Source organism: Urocitellus parryii, chromosome 9 (assembly GCF_045843805.1).
Source record: "Urocitellus parryii isolate mUroPar1 chromosome 9, mUroPar1.hap1, whole genome shotgun sequence".
Lineage (NCBI taxonomy): Eukaryota > Metazoa > Chordata > Mammalia > Rodentia > Sciuridae > Urocitellus > Urocitellus parryii.
In genome coordinates, this window is record NC_135539.1 from 14,168,289 (window position 1) to 14,185,437 (window position 17,149).

Below are 17,149 nucleotides of genomic sequence, written 5' to 3' on the forward strand. Positions count from 1 at the left end.
TTATGTTGAAGATTGAACCTTTGGGTACTTTACCACTGAGCTAAATTCCCCAGGCAGTTCTCCCTTTTTAAAATTTTGAGACAGGGTCTGGCTAAGTTGAGGATGGCATTGAACTTGAGAATCCTCCTGGGGCTGGGGATATGGCTCAGTTGGTAGAGTTCTTATCTTGCATGGACAAGGCCCTGAGTTTAGGCCCCAGCACCACAAAAATCCTCCTGTCTTAACCTCTTGGGTCACTAGCAGTACAGGCTTGGGCCACTGCACCTCACTACCATCTCTAATTTCTAAAGGCAAATATTATTTTTTTGCTAGGTTCTCCTGACTGTGAAAACTTTATAACTACCAAATGTAATGGATCTGTAACAGATAACAGCCCTCTCTTTGGGCTTGACTGTGAAATGGTAAGTACTCTTTGGTTTTTTTTTTTTTTTTTTTTTTAGCTAGAATATTGGAAACTGGAAGTTAGTATGAGACAGTTTCTGATAGACTAGTGAATGAATGCATTTAGTTCCAGTATTCAGTTTAAATAGCTGAAAATAGGCCCTTTTATGTATATTTTAGGAAATGTGAATCTGTGAAAAATAGATATGTAAGTTTTTCAGCTAGTTGTTTTGTTTAGGTAAGTCTTTACACATTATTTCGAGGTTTACACCTGTCATTTGAACAGGTATTTTATTGTTGTTGCTATGAAAACTCTGCCTTAGTATTTTGGTTTGGTTCAGATTTACACATTGAAGATTAGAAGTAGGATTTTCCTGCTTTAGCACTGTTTTGGTTTGCCTAATTTTAGTAACTCCTTTCAAAGTGCATCTTTCAGTACTCAGGAACATTTATGTTCTTTAATTCTTAGAGTAGCTAACAGATAATATTTTGGAGTCTTGACACAATCAAGATGTGTGTCTTTGTCTTCGCTGTTGGTGTCTATATCTCCTTGAACAAGTCCCCTAACCTCTCTTAGCCTCAGCTTCTCTCTTTGAAGTTGGGATTTTAAAAAAAGCTACCTCATAAACTATCTGAGCTGGGCACAGTGGGGCATGCCTCCAATGGCAGCTTCTCATGAGGTGAGGCAGGAAGATTGCAAGGTTAAGGCCAGCCTAGGCAATTTAGCAAAACTATCTTTAAAAAAAAAAAATGCTGGGGATGTAGTAAAAGTGCCCCTGGGTTCAATCTCCAGTACCACACATACACAAAACAAGCTATTAGTTGTACTTACCACAATACTAGATATAATATACTTTCCATAAATGGTAGGTATAGTTATTATTTCTATTCATCTTCCTTGAGAACATCATTTCCCAGAGAAATTGTACTTCACTGCTTATTACATTCAGTGACCTGCCTAGCTTTAATTTTATTCATCTTGGATCCTCTAGTATACATCTTGCCACTGCTGCACGGACCATGATGGTTGAGGCTAGGTGGCAGTTGTGAATGAGAGGAAGCAATAGGTTTTATAGTTCAGCAGCCTGACTGTTCTGATCTTTCAGTGCATCACATCCAAGGGGAGAGAACTAACACGCATCTCACTGGTTGCTGAAGGAGGATCATGTCTTATGGATGAATTGGTCAAACCTGATGACAAGATTATAGACTACGTCACCTGGTATTTTTCATTTTTATTTGAGCTTTCTTAGAGCTCTCAAACTAGATAGAATGGAATAAGACTTAACAGGAAAGGCTCATAGCTTCTGTTTACATAGATTTTATCTCCTTATCTAATATCAGAAAAGTTTGGGCAATACCTTGATATTTTAATATTGAAGTTTCACATACAGTTAATGGGTAATGTTTTTGCCCTTCTTGTCCTCTAATATTCTTGTGATGTTGTCAGCAAAATATTATCTTCCTTATCCTAGAATCCCCAGTACTCTTCATTAACTGCCAAACAACTGGAGGGAGCTTTGCTTTCTGGTAAGACCTGAAAATCTGAAGACAACATCTGGCAGTCAAGTGATCTTACTACTAAATCTGCCTTGAACCCTCATAAAAAAACTAATTTTTGGGCTGGGGATGTGGCTCAAGCGGTAGCGCGCTCGCCTGGCATGCGTGCGGCCCGGGTTCGATCCTCAGCACCACATACCAACAAAGATGTTGTGTCTGCCGAGAACTAAAAAATAAATATTAAAAAATTCTCTCTCTCTCTTTAAAAAAAAAAAAAAAACTAATTTTTTTCCATAAAAGATGTTGAGGCTCAAAATTTTAGTCTTTTCCCAAAGATTAGCATGTAATTTCAGAATGTACTCAATAGTAATTAGGCAAAGAAAAAGTCATTGAAACATTACTGTTTCCATCCTTTAAGATATGGATTTTTGCTTACTTAGGCATAGAGAGACCATGAGACATGATAGTTATATAGACTGTCCCATTAACAAAGATGTATGCACAAGCACATTTGTCATAATATTGCAAAATATGGGAATATATAAAAGTAAAGGTTTAATTCTAATAAGTCATGCATATAATGGAATACACTTAAAAAGATAAAAGGATGTGTTATGTGAAACTTATGATATATTTAAAGTGACAAGCATGTTATAAAGCAGTACATGAGTTATGATTGCATTTTTGTAAATTATATTCATGAATAAATGTGTATCAAATATGGAAGGATATTTACTAAAATGTAAATAGTGATAATCTCTAATGGGATTATGGCTAACTGTTAATTTCCTCTACTTATTTGTATTTGCAACCTTTTGTACCTTGAACACAGGAAAATGTTTATTCTTTTTAAAGACTTTTTGGGGAGAAAAATTTGTTAATATTTTGGTCTGTCCCTTTCTGTATTTATTGAAAGCTATTCAGGAATCACAAAGAAGATGCTTAACCCAGTGAAGACAAAATTGAAAGACGTTCAGAGGCAGTTAAAAGCACTGCTTCCTCCTGATGCGGTGTTAGTTGGTCATTCCTTAGACCTTGATCTTGGAGCATTGAAAGTGCGTATGTGATTTTAGGACATTGTCTATTATAAATGCATGCTCTGCTTCATCTCTAATCCAATGCATTGCTCTTCCCCCAACCCAGTGGTTTTTGCCTTTAGCATAAGATGCTACTCATTCTATTCTTTTTCCTCCTCAGATGATTCATCCGTATGTTATTGATACCTCATTGCTTTATGCCAGAGAGCAGGGCAGAAGATTCAAGCTAAAGTTCTTAGCCAAAGCTATTTTGGGGTATGTTTATTTGATCTATTGCAATATTGTCTTGATAAATTACACACAAGTTAGCATAACATTTGATAGTACATATTACAATATTCAAGGTCTCTTTTCTCCCTTTTACTTTGTAAATATTATTCCTTTCATTTCTTTTGGTACCAGGGATTGAACCCAGGGGTGCTTAACCACACACCCCCCAACCCTTTTCTGTAGAGACAGATTTGCTTAGGGCCTCACTGAATTGCTAAGGCTGTCTTTGAACTCAAGATCCTCCTATCTCAGCCTCCTGAGTCACTGTGTCACTGCCACCATACCTGACTCCTTTCATTTCATATGAAATGCAAAAATTATGGAGACAGGACTTATAATCAGTTGAGGAGGCTTGATGGGTAGAGCCAGACAGGCAATAACATAAAAGTTAGCCGAATTTTCAAAATATAACTTACATTCTGTGTGTCAATACATGTAGAAAGATGTTTGATATAACATGGTTCAAAATAGCATTTCCAGCTTCTTTTTTTTCTATCTGAAATAATGAACATTTTGATTAAAAAAAATGGTTGCATCTGTGCTAATGTGGAGACCCCTCTTACGAAGTTACCTAGCATAAGCCAGGCATGGTGGCACATGCCTATAATTCCAGCAGCTTGGGAAGGAGCAGTTTGAGGCTAGCTTAGTGAGGCCCTATCTAAAAATAAAAAGTACTGGGAATATAGCTCAGTGGTATAATAGTCAGTAGCACAAAAACAAAATAAAGAAATTACTTAGAATAAACTGGTGTTGCAGAGGAAGGCATTGATACGATATGGATGTGCATATAAACACCTGAATGTAAATAAAGTTTCTGGAAAATTCTGGAAAAGTTTCTGGAAAACAGTTGCTTTGTCTAAGAAATGAGAAAAGGAACTGCTGGCCAAGGGGAGTAGATTAGACTTTTTGTTGGGTAGCCTTTTGTCCAGATGATACGCTTGGTATGAAACAAAGCTGCATTTTCAGCGCCTCTCTCAGGGTTGGAGGGTTAGTCAGAATAAAATATTCCCAGGTATGTCAATTTTATCTTGACTTTCCAGGAAGGATATTCAGTGCTCGGAAGGAAATGGTCATGATGCCACAGAGGATGCTACAGCGACCCTTGAATTAGCTCAATATTTTCTCAAGTATGGCCCAAAGAAGGTTAGTATCTTTGATCAGTGTGTTTGATCCAGTCCCATAATTTTAAGAAAGGCAAACGACCATATACCTAGATGGTATAATATATATATAAATTTTATACATTTCTTTCTAAATAAATAAATATGTGTGATTGAGCTGAGCATGCGTTTGGAATTAAGACCCATATCATAAGGATAATGCAGTGGTAAAATAAAGTATATAGTCTCTGAAGTTGTGCTTACTTGTTTTTTAAATACAGTCTCTACAGAATCTAGTTGTATCATGTAGGCAGTTTGTCCGAACAGCTTGTCTCTAGATTTCTAAGTTGGGAATACACAATTCTCTGGGATGTTGATGAGGGAAATGAGAGACAGTGTATAAACCTCTTAGCACCATGTCTTGAATATATTAAGCACCATGTTGTTGGCAGTGACTATTGTAACCGATGCTAATAATTACAAAATAAGTCTGTCAGATTTCTGATCTATTCAAATGGAATGTGGGATGTACTATTGTTTTAATGTCAGTGTATATAGATTAGAATAACATAAGAGACATTGAAGAGAATAGTTTCTTAGAGAATTATACTGCATTCTAAACTATAATTTACACAATAACTTCCATTGTGACTGTTATGCAATAAATTGTAATCCATGTAAAATAGTAACTTAATAGAATTCTATGTCACTGTGGTATAAAGACATTCTAAAAGATCTTATTTGGGCTCATAAATGTAATAGTCGTCATTCACTGAGCTCTTACTAAGTTCACTGTTCTAATACGCCTTATAGACATTATCTTAATTAATCCTCACAGCAGCCCAGTGAGACAAATTATTCCAGTGTCATACAGTAGCATTCTGAAGTTTTAAAAAATTAAATAACTGGCTGGTGGAACCAGAATTCAAACCAGGACTTTAAGCTTTTAAAGCATGTTTGCTTTTTACCAAGGTTCAATAAACTTTATTTTCCATAAAGGCCAGATAATAAATATTGTAGACTTCGTCTCTATCACAGTTAGACTCAACTTGCTGTTATGGTGCAAAAGTAACTATACACAGTGTATCGACAATGGGCCCAGCTGTGATCCAGTATAATATGACTAGATTTGACATGAGGGCTAGCCCCTCCCCAAACCACCTCAACATGGGTTCCGAGAACTTGATGGTCTCAAGACTCCTTATCTTTAAAGAACTTTTGTTTGTGGACCATATATCAATACTTACCATATTAGAAATTAAATATGAGAAAAATATCTTTAATACTTATTTATATTCAATAGAAATAGAAATATATCAATAGAAAATACCATAAGTAAAAAATATCAAGAGAAAATAGCATTTTCAAAAATTAGTGGGAAAATGTTTTACATATTTTGCAAATCTTTAATACCAATGGAATACAGGTAGGTTTTCATTTCTGTGTCTATATTCAGTCTGTTGAGTTGTGCATTTGGAGAAAGGAAGACCTCTTAAACTCATTCTTGCAGAGTCTCTGGAACCCCAAGCGTTCTCAGACCACTTTTGGAGAATGTGCTTGATTTCTAGTAAAAATTATATTTCACTTGGATTAAAAACTAAGGAAATCTGAACTAAGTTTGTTCAGTTAATAATAACATTCCAATATTGTTTCATTCATTTTGACAAATGCATCATACTAATTTATTACTAATAGGTAAAAATGATCGTAGGTGTCAGTGAACTCTGTACTTTTTCATTTTTATTTAAATCATAATTCTAAGTAATTTTTTAATTGTATATTTTTAGCATCACAATTGCCAGGTAGACCCCCACTTTATGGAAAAAGAATAAAAATCAATTAGGGTAGATTTTTCATGTTTGTTCATTAAACTAATTAGCCTTTTTTTTTTTTTTTCCTAATGTTGCTATAAAAGCCAATCTTATTAATTCCAAAAGGTGCATGTCATTTAATATTGGTGGCTGGTAACAGATTGCTATTCTTGACTGCACAGCCAGAAACCATCTGGTAACTATTGAAGCCAGCCCAAGATTGGCAGTGGCAAAGCCTGGTCAAAATAAACAGAACAAAGCTTGAGTTGGTTTTGGTGTTGTATTTCTTTTAACCTCAAATGCTTTGCAAGAAATTAAAATTTATCATGTTGTTTTCTTTTAGATTGCAGAACTCAATCTGGAGGAGCTATGGAGAGACCAAGAAATAAGAAATATAAGAGAAAAGTTTCAGTACACATACAAAAGGTGATGTTTTTCCAGTTCTAAACAAGAGCAAAGGCAGATGGAGAATCTAATTTATAATTTTCTGAATCTAGGGGCTAGTATAAAATTAAGTGACTAAATTTACAAAATAATAAGATTAGTACATTGAACTAAATAGCATTGGAGATGATAGACTTGTTGGTATTTTGGTTGGAAGACTCACTCTACAACCTTGATATACCACACATTAGGAAAAACAAAATAGACTCAAAGGATTTGACTCCTGCCAATAAATAATGTATAAGATCCTTAGGATTGGGCCCAAACTTTGATAGAAGGCTTGGAGTGTCTTGTCTTCCCTCCCTCCCTCCCTCCCTTCCTGTAGAGCAACACTGTCTAATTCTATTTTCTGCAATGATGAAAGTGTTCTATATGTGTGATACCTAGGGTGGTAACCATTAATCTCATGTGACTAGTGCATTTGAGAAACTAAATTGTTAATGGTAGTTAAATTTGAATATATGTTGCAAAGAAATGTTGTAGGTATAAAGAATGTCAGGATATGGAAAACAATTATTCTTTCCTTTCTGCCTCTTTACAGTGTTTTGAAATGTTTAGATTCAGTTGATCAGAAGCTCCTTTTTTTATCCCGAGAGACAGATAATATTGAACTCCCTTCTAAAAATTGTGAAACTATTAAGTGCCTCTCAAATAAAGAGGTGAGTGACTTCTTGTGCCTTCATAGGTTGCATTCAGAGCACCGTCCTAGAGCCACAATAGAGTGGGTATGAGGCTCCTACCTCACCTAGGCTCTGCTGTTTTCTGCAGGTCTTTGAGCAGGCCAGAAGGCAAGTCGACTTCCACCCATTCAGTATTGTTCAGTTCTCTTTTGAGCCTTTTTCACCTCTCCTCACTGAGGAAATGAACAAAAGGGTAAGTAGATGGGTTCTGTTAAACAATAGTTTTAATAAAGGAAAGTAATGCAAGCCTTTTATGACAGATTTTTTTCACTGTTTTGTGACTTTTTTTCATTAAAACCATTGTGTATCTTATTTTCTCATTTTTAAAGGATGCATAGTTTTTCACTATATGGTATACCTGTTATTGACGGTATTATGGTGCTTTAATAAATTTTCCTAAAATATTTTAATAAATATTTCTAATGTTGAACTGAAAATCCTTGTAAATAAAATCTTGTATATTTGCCAAGTATTTAGGTCAAAAAAATTTGAGGTGGAATTATCCCATGTATTGACTCAAATTTCATTTCTCTTTCCACATCCACCTTTTCCTTATATTCTGTTATTTTCATATAGATGCGGATCAAGTGGACAGAGATGTCAACTATCTATGCTGGACCATTTAGCAAAGATTGTAACCTAAGGGCTCTGAAGAGGCTATTTAAGAGCTTTGGCCCAGTTCGTACAATGACTCTTGTTCTTGAAACGCATCAGGTAAGGAAATGAGAAAATTCATATTTTGATCTTCTAGATCAGTTTTAGAAATTCAGATGATTTCTGGAACCATGCAGATAACAGATTAGTGAAGTGAGCTTGATTGTCTTCAACTGTCTGGTAGGAGCGAGCAGTTGTTGACCTGTAAGAATGTATACCTTGCATTGCCTGATTTTCTGATTTGGAGTATGTTTTTTTTTTTTGGTTTTGTTTTGGGAATTGAGAAATATGTGAATTTTCATGTTGGCTCCAAATTTCTTAAAAATTATGTAGCTGGACAGAAAATGTCTGGTTGGATGTAGCCTGTGAGCCTTCTGACTGTGCTCAGTTTTAAATGACAAAGTTCCCTTTCAGAAAGAACTATGACTTCTATATATCTTGAAGTATCAACTGTAAGGTAGACTCATAGCTAGAAAAAATATCTATCTTTAAGTATAGAAGAGCTTTAATACGCACTCGAGAATTTGGCACTTTTTATACCAGGATTTACAAAGAACATTCTTTTCTAACAGTGGATTGATTTAAGATCTATTGATGTGACCTCATTATTATTATTTTTTTTAAGCAGCAAAGAGGTGTTTATTGCAAGCTAGCTTGGTCCTCCGCACACACAGCAACTGTGACGCTGAGAAGCCATAACCTCATTATTTTGTGGAATAAAAAATAATTACACACCTACAGTTAGTTTCTAGACAATTTACACTAATTATTTTATTTCCTTACATTCTATTTTTTTTTTTGTTTTGTTTTTAATTTTTTAAATTCTTAAAGTGTGGTGGGGGCTGGGGTTGTAGTTCAGTGGTAGAGTGCTTGCCTAGCACATGTGAGACACTGGGTTCAGTTCTCGGCATCACATAAAAATAAATAAAATAAAGGTATTGTATCCATCTACAACTGAAAAAAAAATAAAACTTTAACGATTAAGTTTCCATCTTCATTTTCATATCAGTATTATTTAATGAGTACAAATTGGTGATATCTGAAGTAATAACATTCTGAATAAGTGCATTATGTAGATATAGGGAAGAAACCATGAAAAGAGTTAAAAGATATAGTATAATACTATTAATCTATAGAATAGCATGCAGTGAGTTTATTGGAGCTCTCCAGAAAGAGGAGCTAGGTAGCTGAGGAAAGGGGTTAGATAATGACTTCACTGTAAATTTTTTGTATCTTTGGAATTTGGAACCAGGCAACCTGAAACTGCTACATTAATAACAATTGAAAGATATAAAAACCTCAGTTGATCTAAAGAGTCCCAGATACTCAAATGTGCTTTTCCCAAATCTATCTTATGTCTTTTCTGTGATTAAAAATACATATAAAAGATGGACTGGGGGATATATAGTCTTTTCTAGAGGCTTTTTTTTTTTTTTTTTTTTTGGCAAATTATAACATGAGATTTACCTTTTAACCTTTAACTTTTTCATCATTCCAAATAATAATTCCCTATTATCCCCTCCCCAATCCCATTGTAACCTCAGCTAATTTCTGTAAAATTCTATGAATTTTATCCCTCAATATGTATCATAAATGGAATCATACATTATTTAATCTTTTGTGTCTGGCTTATTTCACTTAGTATGATGCCTAGGTTCATTCATACATTAGAACTTCATTCCTTTATAAGACTAAGTACCACTATGTGTATACCATATTTTGTTTGTACAAGTATCTCTTCAACTCTATGTACTTGGTTATTTTTGCATATACACATAAATGGAATTGATGAATTATGTGGTAATCCTGTTTAATTTTTTGAGGAACCACCAAACTATTTCCCACCAAAGCTACACCATTTTCCATTTTCACCAGCAAAGAACAAGGGTTTTAATTTCTCCATGCATTTCCCTAATGATTAATGACGTTGAATATCATTGGCTATTTGTAGATCTTTAGAGAAGTATCTATAGAGGTATTTGCCCACTTTTAAATTGGGTTGTTTTTGTTGTGGAGTTCTTAGTAAATTCTGGATACTAGTTCTTTATTAGATGTATGATTTGCAAATATTTTCTCCCCTTCTGTGTGTTGCCTTTTGACACTGTGCATCAAGTGTCCTTTACATAAAAGTTTTAAATTTTACTGAAGTCCAGTATATTTTTTCTTTGATTGCCTTTGGTGTCATCTTTGCGAGATCATTGTAAAGCTTTTTATGGGGGAAATGCTTTTTCTCCATGATGATGCTATAGCTTAGAAAATCACAAAAGATTTAGGTACTCTTGAGTCAGCAAATAGAAAAGCAGATGGAACATGTGGTCTAGACTTTGGAAGAATTTGGCCTGTCTAAGCTTATAAGAAGACTACCTGTCTAAAGTCAAGCTAATAAAACAAATTGGAACCTCTGCCTGTGAACTTTAAAGAATTTAGTGATTTATAATGTTATAAAAAGTAAGTTGTAATAAGGAATTTGTTAGTGCTTTCCCCATACAACCCAGGGCAGTGGGCTTTGAGTTCAAATGGTAAATAAAGATTAGTCATTGTCCAAGAACCAATTCCTGGACCATCTGTAGTCACCAGCTGTCTAGCCCAGTATAGCAAGGGCGTTCATTCTGATGGTTTTGGCCACTGTAGTTCAGGTCCTTTTCCCAACTCTTTCTCTAGCAGTTTGTGCTGAAAAGCAGTAGTGAAGAAAACTTGTCTTTCTGCAGCCTCATCTCTATATACGGTATGAAGTCCTGGAAGCTGCCCAGCTGGCCATAGAGTCCTTGAATGGCGTTCTGGTAGAAGGTGTACAAATAAAGGTAAGGTGGTCAGAGAAAGCTGAAAGCAGCCCCTGCACTTAGGCCTGACCAACACAGCCTGTATCTTATAGTGCCTCATGACATACAAAATGTCCTAGAGAGACCCAGGCATGAGACTCTGATGGAGAGTCTTTAGCAACTCTGTAGCCTCCTTACAGATTAGGAAGCTACAAGACTAAATTATTTGTATGTAACAGGCTCAAAAGTGAAAGTGGTGACTCTCCACCACTAATACCATGTTTTCTTGGTTAGGTACAGAGACCTGTGACAGAACTCACTCTGGATTGTGACACACTTGTTAATGAGCTGGAACAAGATTCTGAGAATCGAGATACTATTTATCTGTCTGGAGTTAGTCAAAATTTCTTAGGACATCTTCAGGAATTGCCAAATCTCTTTTTTGGCCTGGAAGCTGTGATTGTGCCTACAGATCCTAAAAGCGGAAGACAGAAAAAATATTGTTTCCTGAGTAAGTCTATACCACCAAATGTAAAGGTGAAGGAGGAGATTGGGGGGATGGTGGTGACCTCTGGAGGTCAGAGAGGGGAAAGTTTCACCAAATAAGCCTTCCTAGGATAAACCAAGGCCTGAGCTCCTAATTCTGTCCCTCCCGCTGTTCCCACCCCTGGGCTGCAGCCAGGCTCCAGCTTGCACACTGATCAACTTTCTTGGATCTTAGTAACAGAATATTGGGGGGGGGGGGATTGTTCTTGCTTTCAGAATTCAAAACTTTTGGCAATGCCCAGAGGGCCCTCCATATCCTAACAGGCAAGGACTGGAAGCTGAAAGGCAGGCATGCCCTAACCCCCAGGCACCTCCATGCATGGCTTAGGGGCTTACCACCTGAATCAAGAAGGCCCCCAGGTCTTAGAGTTAGACCTCCTCCCTCGGAGCAGGAGACCTTGCAGGTGAGTGAGAATGTTTGGGGTTAGAGGGGGAAGGCAGCTACTTTGGCTCTGGACCTTGGACCTACATGTTCCTGGAGATTAGTCAGGACAGTCCTACTCAGTGATATTTGATCCATCACTTTTTTTTTCTACTTTGACCCATCACTTTTTTTTTTCTACTTTGACCCATCCTATGTCACTTTTAAGTTTCTTGTAGCCTAGCCAAATCTGATTTCTCATACTGTGTTCCCTTCCATAGCTGCTAAAATCAGGTTTTTAGCCTTTGAAGGTGGCTCTCTGAGGGACTTGAGGGACTGAGGTGGGTGGCCAGAGAGTTGGACAACTCTTATTGAGGGTTTCCCAAACTGTACACACACAAAATAAATTTTGATAGTTGTGGATAGGCTTTTTTGCTTTCTCACTTATGTCGACTTGCTTTTCTAACAGTTAACTAAAGTATATGACCACATTAAACTTCAAGTAGTATTACTTACACAAGGCTAAGAAGGAGTTTCCTCTGTTTAAAGGAAAACATAAGAGGCACGTAAGAGGGGAAAGAGGAGAATGAGTGAAGCTTGGGAAACCCTGTCCTAGTCTAATCTCCCACACTTAGCAGATGATAAATGGAGGCAAAAGCTGGTAAGTGACTTGCCCAAAGTCAAAAAGATATTAATCATAAAGGCCTCCTCAGTGACATGGCTACCATAGCTTGGGGTCCTTAGTGGAGGAAAGGATGGCACCTCTCTTCCTATAAGGAGGTTCTAAACCAGCCTGAAGACCACAGATGGGCTTCAATGGGATCTGTCCAGAACCTATATAGGGATTTCATGGCCTTAGAGCCTGAGGAAGTATTGTATCCCCTCCAACGGTGGATAATGTGTATTCTGACTAAGTGTTGACACATGGCTTTAATCCCAGAATTTAAAGGCGGACCACCCAAAGATAGCAGCCTGGCGTTGGAGCCGGAAGATTGGAAGGCTCTACCAAAGCCTGAGCCCAGGTACCCTTTGTGTCATCCTCCTGCCAGGAACCACTAGGTAAGGACTGATGGATTTTCTCTTATGCCTATGGCCCTTAGGCTTAAGTTGTTCTTGGAGAAAGGCCTTTTGATAATTTCCAGACACAAAATAAGCACTTAAATGAGTCATCTCTTAATTCTCAACAGTTCTAAGAGACAGGAATTATATTCCCAATTTACATTGGTATGGTTTTATGTTAATTACATACACATAGTGGTTCCTCAAGACAGATCATCCAGTTTAAAACTAGAGATCTTAGGTCCTGTAGTCTCCCTAGATTAAGAAGTAGCTGCCTAACTTTAGAAAAAATGTCCAGATGTCCTAGGATAAAACCCAGGATCAAGTGTGATCAGGGCCTACCCTCCCCACATATCAGTGTGCTCTTTCCTTCCCTGCTCTTTCCCCCATTGTCATCTGTTTAAGAGAAAGTAGGGCCCATTTGGCTAATTCTAAGCCTAAGAAACACTGGAATAGAAATAGGACTTTTGGTCCAGTTCCAGTTCATCTCAATCTTTCCCACAAGTGACCAAGTCACTTTTTCCCATTGTGGGTTTCAATTTCTATTCTAAAATGAGGGATTTGGAGTAAATCAATGTTTTTTTTAAAAACTATAAACTTTTTTTTTTTTTTTTTAAAGAAATTGATGTTAAATCCTAAAGTAAAGATCAGCAGTTTTGGAATGAGTGAATGGGTGGATGAATGAGTAAATGTATAGAGTAAGAAGGGAAAGAAGATTGTTTTTTGGAGTATTTTTAAAATTATCAAAGTGTGTTATTAATATTAAGTCCCCTTAAGATTGTGACATTCTGTGAGATTCGTTTCCTGTTGTAAAATCTTTAAAACACATGTACTTACTGGTGAGATGTCTTCCTTCTGGGCTAACTTAAGAGTAAGAGACTAGGACTGGGATTGTGACTCAGAGGTAGAGCGCTTGCCTAGCATGTGCAAGACCCTGGATCGATCCTCAGCACCACATAAAGATTGTTTCCAACTGCAGCTAAATATTAAAAAAAAAAAAAATACTAAAAAGTGACCAGAAGCTGCCAATAAAGCTTAAGAGCAAAGGCTCTGGGGGAACACACAGACCTGCCCTTAGAAAGCTCCTCAAGTAGAATAGAGGAGTAGTCTTTATGTTCCCAAGTAGAATACTTACATTTCAATCTCCATTTAGTAGGAAAACTAAGTCAAGGGTGGCTCAAAGCATTCTTCTTGCAGAAATAGTCTTCTAGATATTCCACAGAATGTGAAGGCTTGGGAAAGGAGTATTAGGGTCAGGGAGTAAAGGCTTAGGTTCTGACTGAGTTAAAGATTCTAAGATGAATTTGATAAGTCAGGAGAGTAAGACCCTCTTTGAAGTAGCAAATTTTACTATAAGAAAACCCAAGTTACAACTTTCTTTTAAAAGTCACACTCTGATTTCTGTAGCAGCAATATGCATTTCCCTAAACTGTCTGTTTGCTGTGACTGACCTCTCCAGGCATCATCTGAGCAGCTGCCAGTGGACACCTTAGGAAACCAAGTGCTCAGGAAAAACAAAGACAATAGGTTTCTTCAGTCAGAGGCCTGACTCAGCTCTTAATCCTTACATTTCTAGTTGTTTCTGAAATAATCATTGCTATAATTTATCAGACCCTTTAAAAGAGGCTATCTATATACACTTTTGGTTGAAATTCTCTCCTAAACAAAGTTTCTGCTTAAACGACTTAGTAAGGCCATACAATTAGCAAATACATGGGATTTGAGATCAGAGTGATTCTTTTGCCCTTAGAGCTCCACTCCTTCATCCCCTAAAGACTAGTGCTTGGCAGCTTAAGGTCAGACATCAGGGGAAGACGAATATTGCCTTTATTCATTTTACTTACATCTGCTTTGTGACAGAACTCCTTGGCCTTCTAACTCGGTTCCATGAATATTCATGACAGTGGCAGGGAACTAACAACCTTTGGATAGCTCCTAAATTATAAGTGCTGTGCTCAGTATTTTACAACATAATTTATTAATAGTTTTTCAAACCATGATTGGTATAAAGTAGATGTTATCGAATACTTTAAGTAAAATTAATAACATATTAACAGCAACTTAGGTTTCTGAAGATAGATTTCCATTTTTGAAATCCTGGTTCTTAACAGCTGCATGACTTGAGCAGGTTATATAGTGTCTTTGAGCCTTTCTTTGAAAAATGGAAGTTATAGTAGTACTTATATCAATGAGCTGTTTTGAGGATTTAATGAGACAAGTGCTCAGAACGATCCTTGGCATGTAATATGTGCTTAAGTGTATCTGGCTTTTATTGTGTGATTCTCACAAAAGCCCTGTGAAATAGTAATTTAAATATTGTAGAGCTTTATAGTTGAAAAACTGAGTTTTGGTTGAGATGTTTCTCCTGAGTGGCAAAGCTAGGCCTCTTGGGACTAGTCAGTGTTCTTGCATTGAATCATCTTTAGCAAGCAGCTTTCCATAAATTTATCTGCTTCTTGCCCCATGACATGCACACATACTCTGAAACTTCACCCTTTCCAGCCTAGGAGGCTCAACCCTATTGATACAAACTTGTCTTCATTCCTCATTTATTGCAGCCCTCATGGATCTCTATCTGGCCTCGGACTCATGGGAATAAAAGATGATGAAGAGGAGGAAAGCATCACCCCAAGCATGGGTTTGTGAGTCTGCTCGCCACTTGCCGTTTCTTATCCTTCCTGGGCAATGGTGGAGAAGATGGTCAGGCTGCAGCTTCTCCAAAGACTGCTGGGCCTTTTCATTCAGTGGACAGCTTTGTGTGGGAAGTTGGTGTACCGGCTAACAGGTCTAATCCATTTACATGGCATGCACAAGTTTTCAATAAATGCCTAAAATTCAAGCCTTCCTCATCTTAAGACAGGGTGAGGGAGGAAACTAGCTTATTTTCTCTTTGTGAGTTTGTTCCACCCCCATAAAGTTAACCAGCCAGTTATGCAGTTCATCAAGAAAGTTGATACACTGAAGCAAATTTCTATAAGGCAAACTGTTTTCACCTTGGCAAGTGTTATAAAATTGAAGGAGAAAGGCTGAATGGGAAAATCTCACAAGTTCACTACCATGGTTTTTGCTTTGCCAGTCTTGGAAACCCACTTCTAATTCCCATGTTTGGAAATCTCTCCTTCAGAATGTGGTTGCAATGCCAGCTTCTACCAGTAGGTGCCTGTATCACACCACTTTTCCTTGGTTATTGGGCTCTTCAAATTCAGTAAAAGCAGAGCTCAGCTTAACAACTCTTACTGATAACATTCTGTATTAGGAAGAACATGGGCAAAGGCACACAATTCCAAACTGGTAGAGATATTAATGGTTTTCCAGAAAAGGTATAATATGAAGCACATCAAGAGTAACAGGGATTGAACCCAGGAGTGCTTAAACACAAAACCATACCTCACACCCCAAGTCAGTTGCTGAGGCTGACCTTGAACCTGTAATATTGTGAATCTCTAGTCACTGAGATTACAGATTTGTACCCCCACACCTGACCAAAGTGCCTAACTTTGAATCCCAGCTTTTTGTTGAACTTCGATAAGTTATTTAGCATCTGTGTTTGGCATATTTAGTAATGGATAGGTATCTTAGATTATTGTGAATGCAAATGAGATCATGCAGTGATAGTACTGTATATTATTTGACATAAGAAATGTAGAGGGCTACAGAATAGTATGTACAGTTTTGAGTCCGATTTTGTAGATAAAATAATGTACAAAGCTATGTATAGGCTTGGAACCAAACTGGTTCTTATTTGATAAAAACTGGGCCTTATTTGACAAGATGTTTACAGTATTTTTTTCTCTAGTGAGATTGGCAAATTAAGTTTTACCAAATGATTTTTTTGTGTGTATAGGCTGGAACAACTTGAAATTCATAGTGTTGCTGGATTCCTTCCTGCCCAGCTGAGCTCCAAAGCTGTGGGAGCTTAGGTGATATTTACCTCTTGAGTTCCTGTCTTGACAGACAAAATAAGTGCCTGCCTGGGATATGGATGGGTTCTACTCTGAGGTATTCTCGGGGAAGGTAATTAACCTTACTGGAGTCCATTTACAAATCTGTACAAAATGAGGAAAATACCTACTTTTAATAATTGTATTTGGAGAATAGTTTGTGGAAAATGTCAGAATAGTGGACTGTGTATGAATTATTTTGTCAGCCTCCGTTTCCTCACCTTTAAAATGAGGAAATTATTACCTACTTCATAAGGTTATTCTGAGAATTATGTTAGGGAAAACCCACTGTTAGTTCTTAATAATTGAGGATTGTTTTCAAAGTGCAGAAAAGGCAGATTAGGGCTCCCTGAACCTAGACCATTTACCTTGCTCCCAAGACTAGCCAAGACCTTTTCCTTCTGGATAGGTAGGGCTAGAGGCTTCCCTGTATGCCTTAATTCTATTCTGTAGAGAGAGCCCTGGACCCACTAGGCCTCTGAGACCTCAGTCTGCACACTCTGTTCTTGATGCTTCCACCTTTTGGAAGCCAAAGCTGCCAACTTGGCCTCTTGCAAAACACACATTCCATTCATAAGTGTGTTTGTGCATTTTTCCTCCCACATC

At 37.1% G+C, this 17,149-nt stretch overlaps 1 protein-coding gene across 4 annotated transcripts in view; it reads left to right on the forward strand.

Annotated features, from left to right (window-relative positions):
• The window catches only part of Rexo5 (RNA exonuclease 5), a 23,590-nt gene extending 8,111 nt beyond the window's left edge, over positions 1 to 15,479 (forward strand). For all 4 annotated transcript variants that reach the window (XM_026402447.2, XM_026402446.2, XM_026402444.2 and 1 more), the window contains exons 7-20: positions 313 to 401; positions 1,488 to 1,603; positions 2,798 to 2,936; positions 3,079 to 3,173; positions 4,229 to 4,331; positions 6,443 to 6,525; positions 7,085 to 7,202; positions 7,312 to 7,416; positions 7,800 to 7,937; positions 10,586 to 10,678; positions 10,931 to 11,147; positions 11,399 to 11,586; positions 12,484 to 12,602; positions 15,161 to 15,479. In XM_026402447.2, the coding sequence (XP_026258232.1) occupies positions 313 to 401; positions 1,488 to 1,603; positions 2,798 to 2,936; positions 3,079 to 3,173; positions 4,229 to 4,331; positions 6,443 to 6,525; positions 7,085 to 7,202; positions 7,312 to 7,416; positions 7,800 to 7,937; positions 10,586 to 10,678; positions 10,931 to 11,147; positions 11,399 to 11,586; positions 12,484 to 12,602; positions 15,161 to 15,248 (1,691 nt within the window). In that variant the 3' untranslated portion in view covers positions 15,249 to 15,479. The remainder of the gene's footprint in view (positions 1 to 312; positions 402 to 1,487; positions 1,604 to 2,797; positions 2,937 to 3,078; positions 3,174 to 4,228; positions 4,332 to 6,442; positions 6,526 to 7,084; positions 7,203 to 7,311; positions 7,417 to 7,799; positions 7,938 to 10,585; positions 10,679 to 10,930; positions 11,148 to 11,398; positions 11,587 to 12,483; positions 12,603 to 15,160) is intronic.
• Positions 15,480 to 17,149: the final 1,670 nt, after the last annotated feature.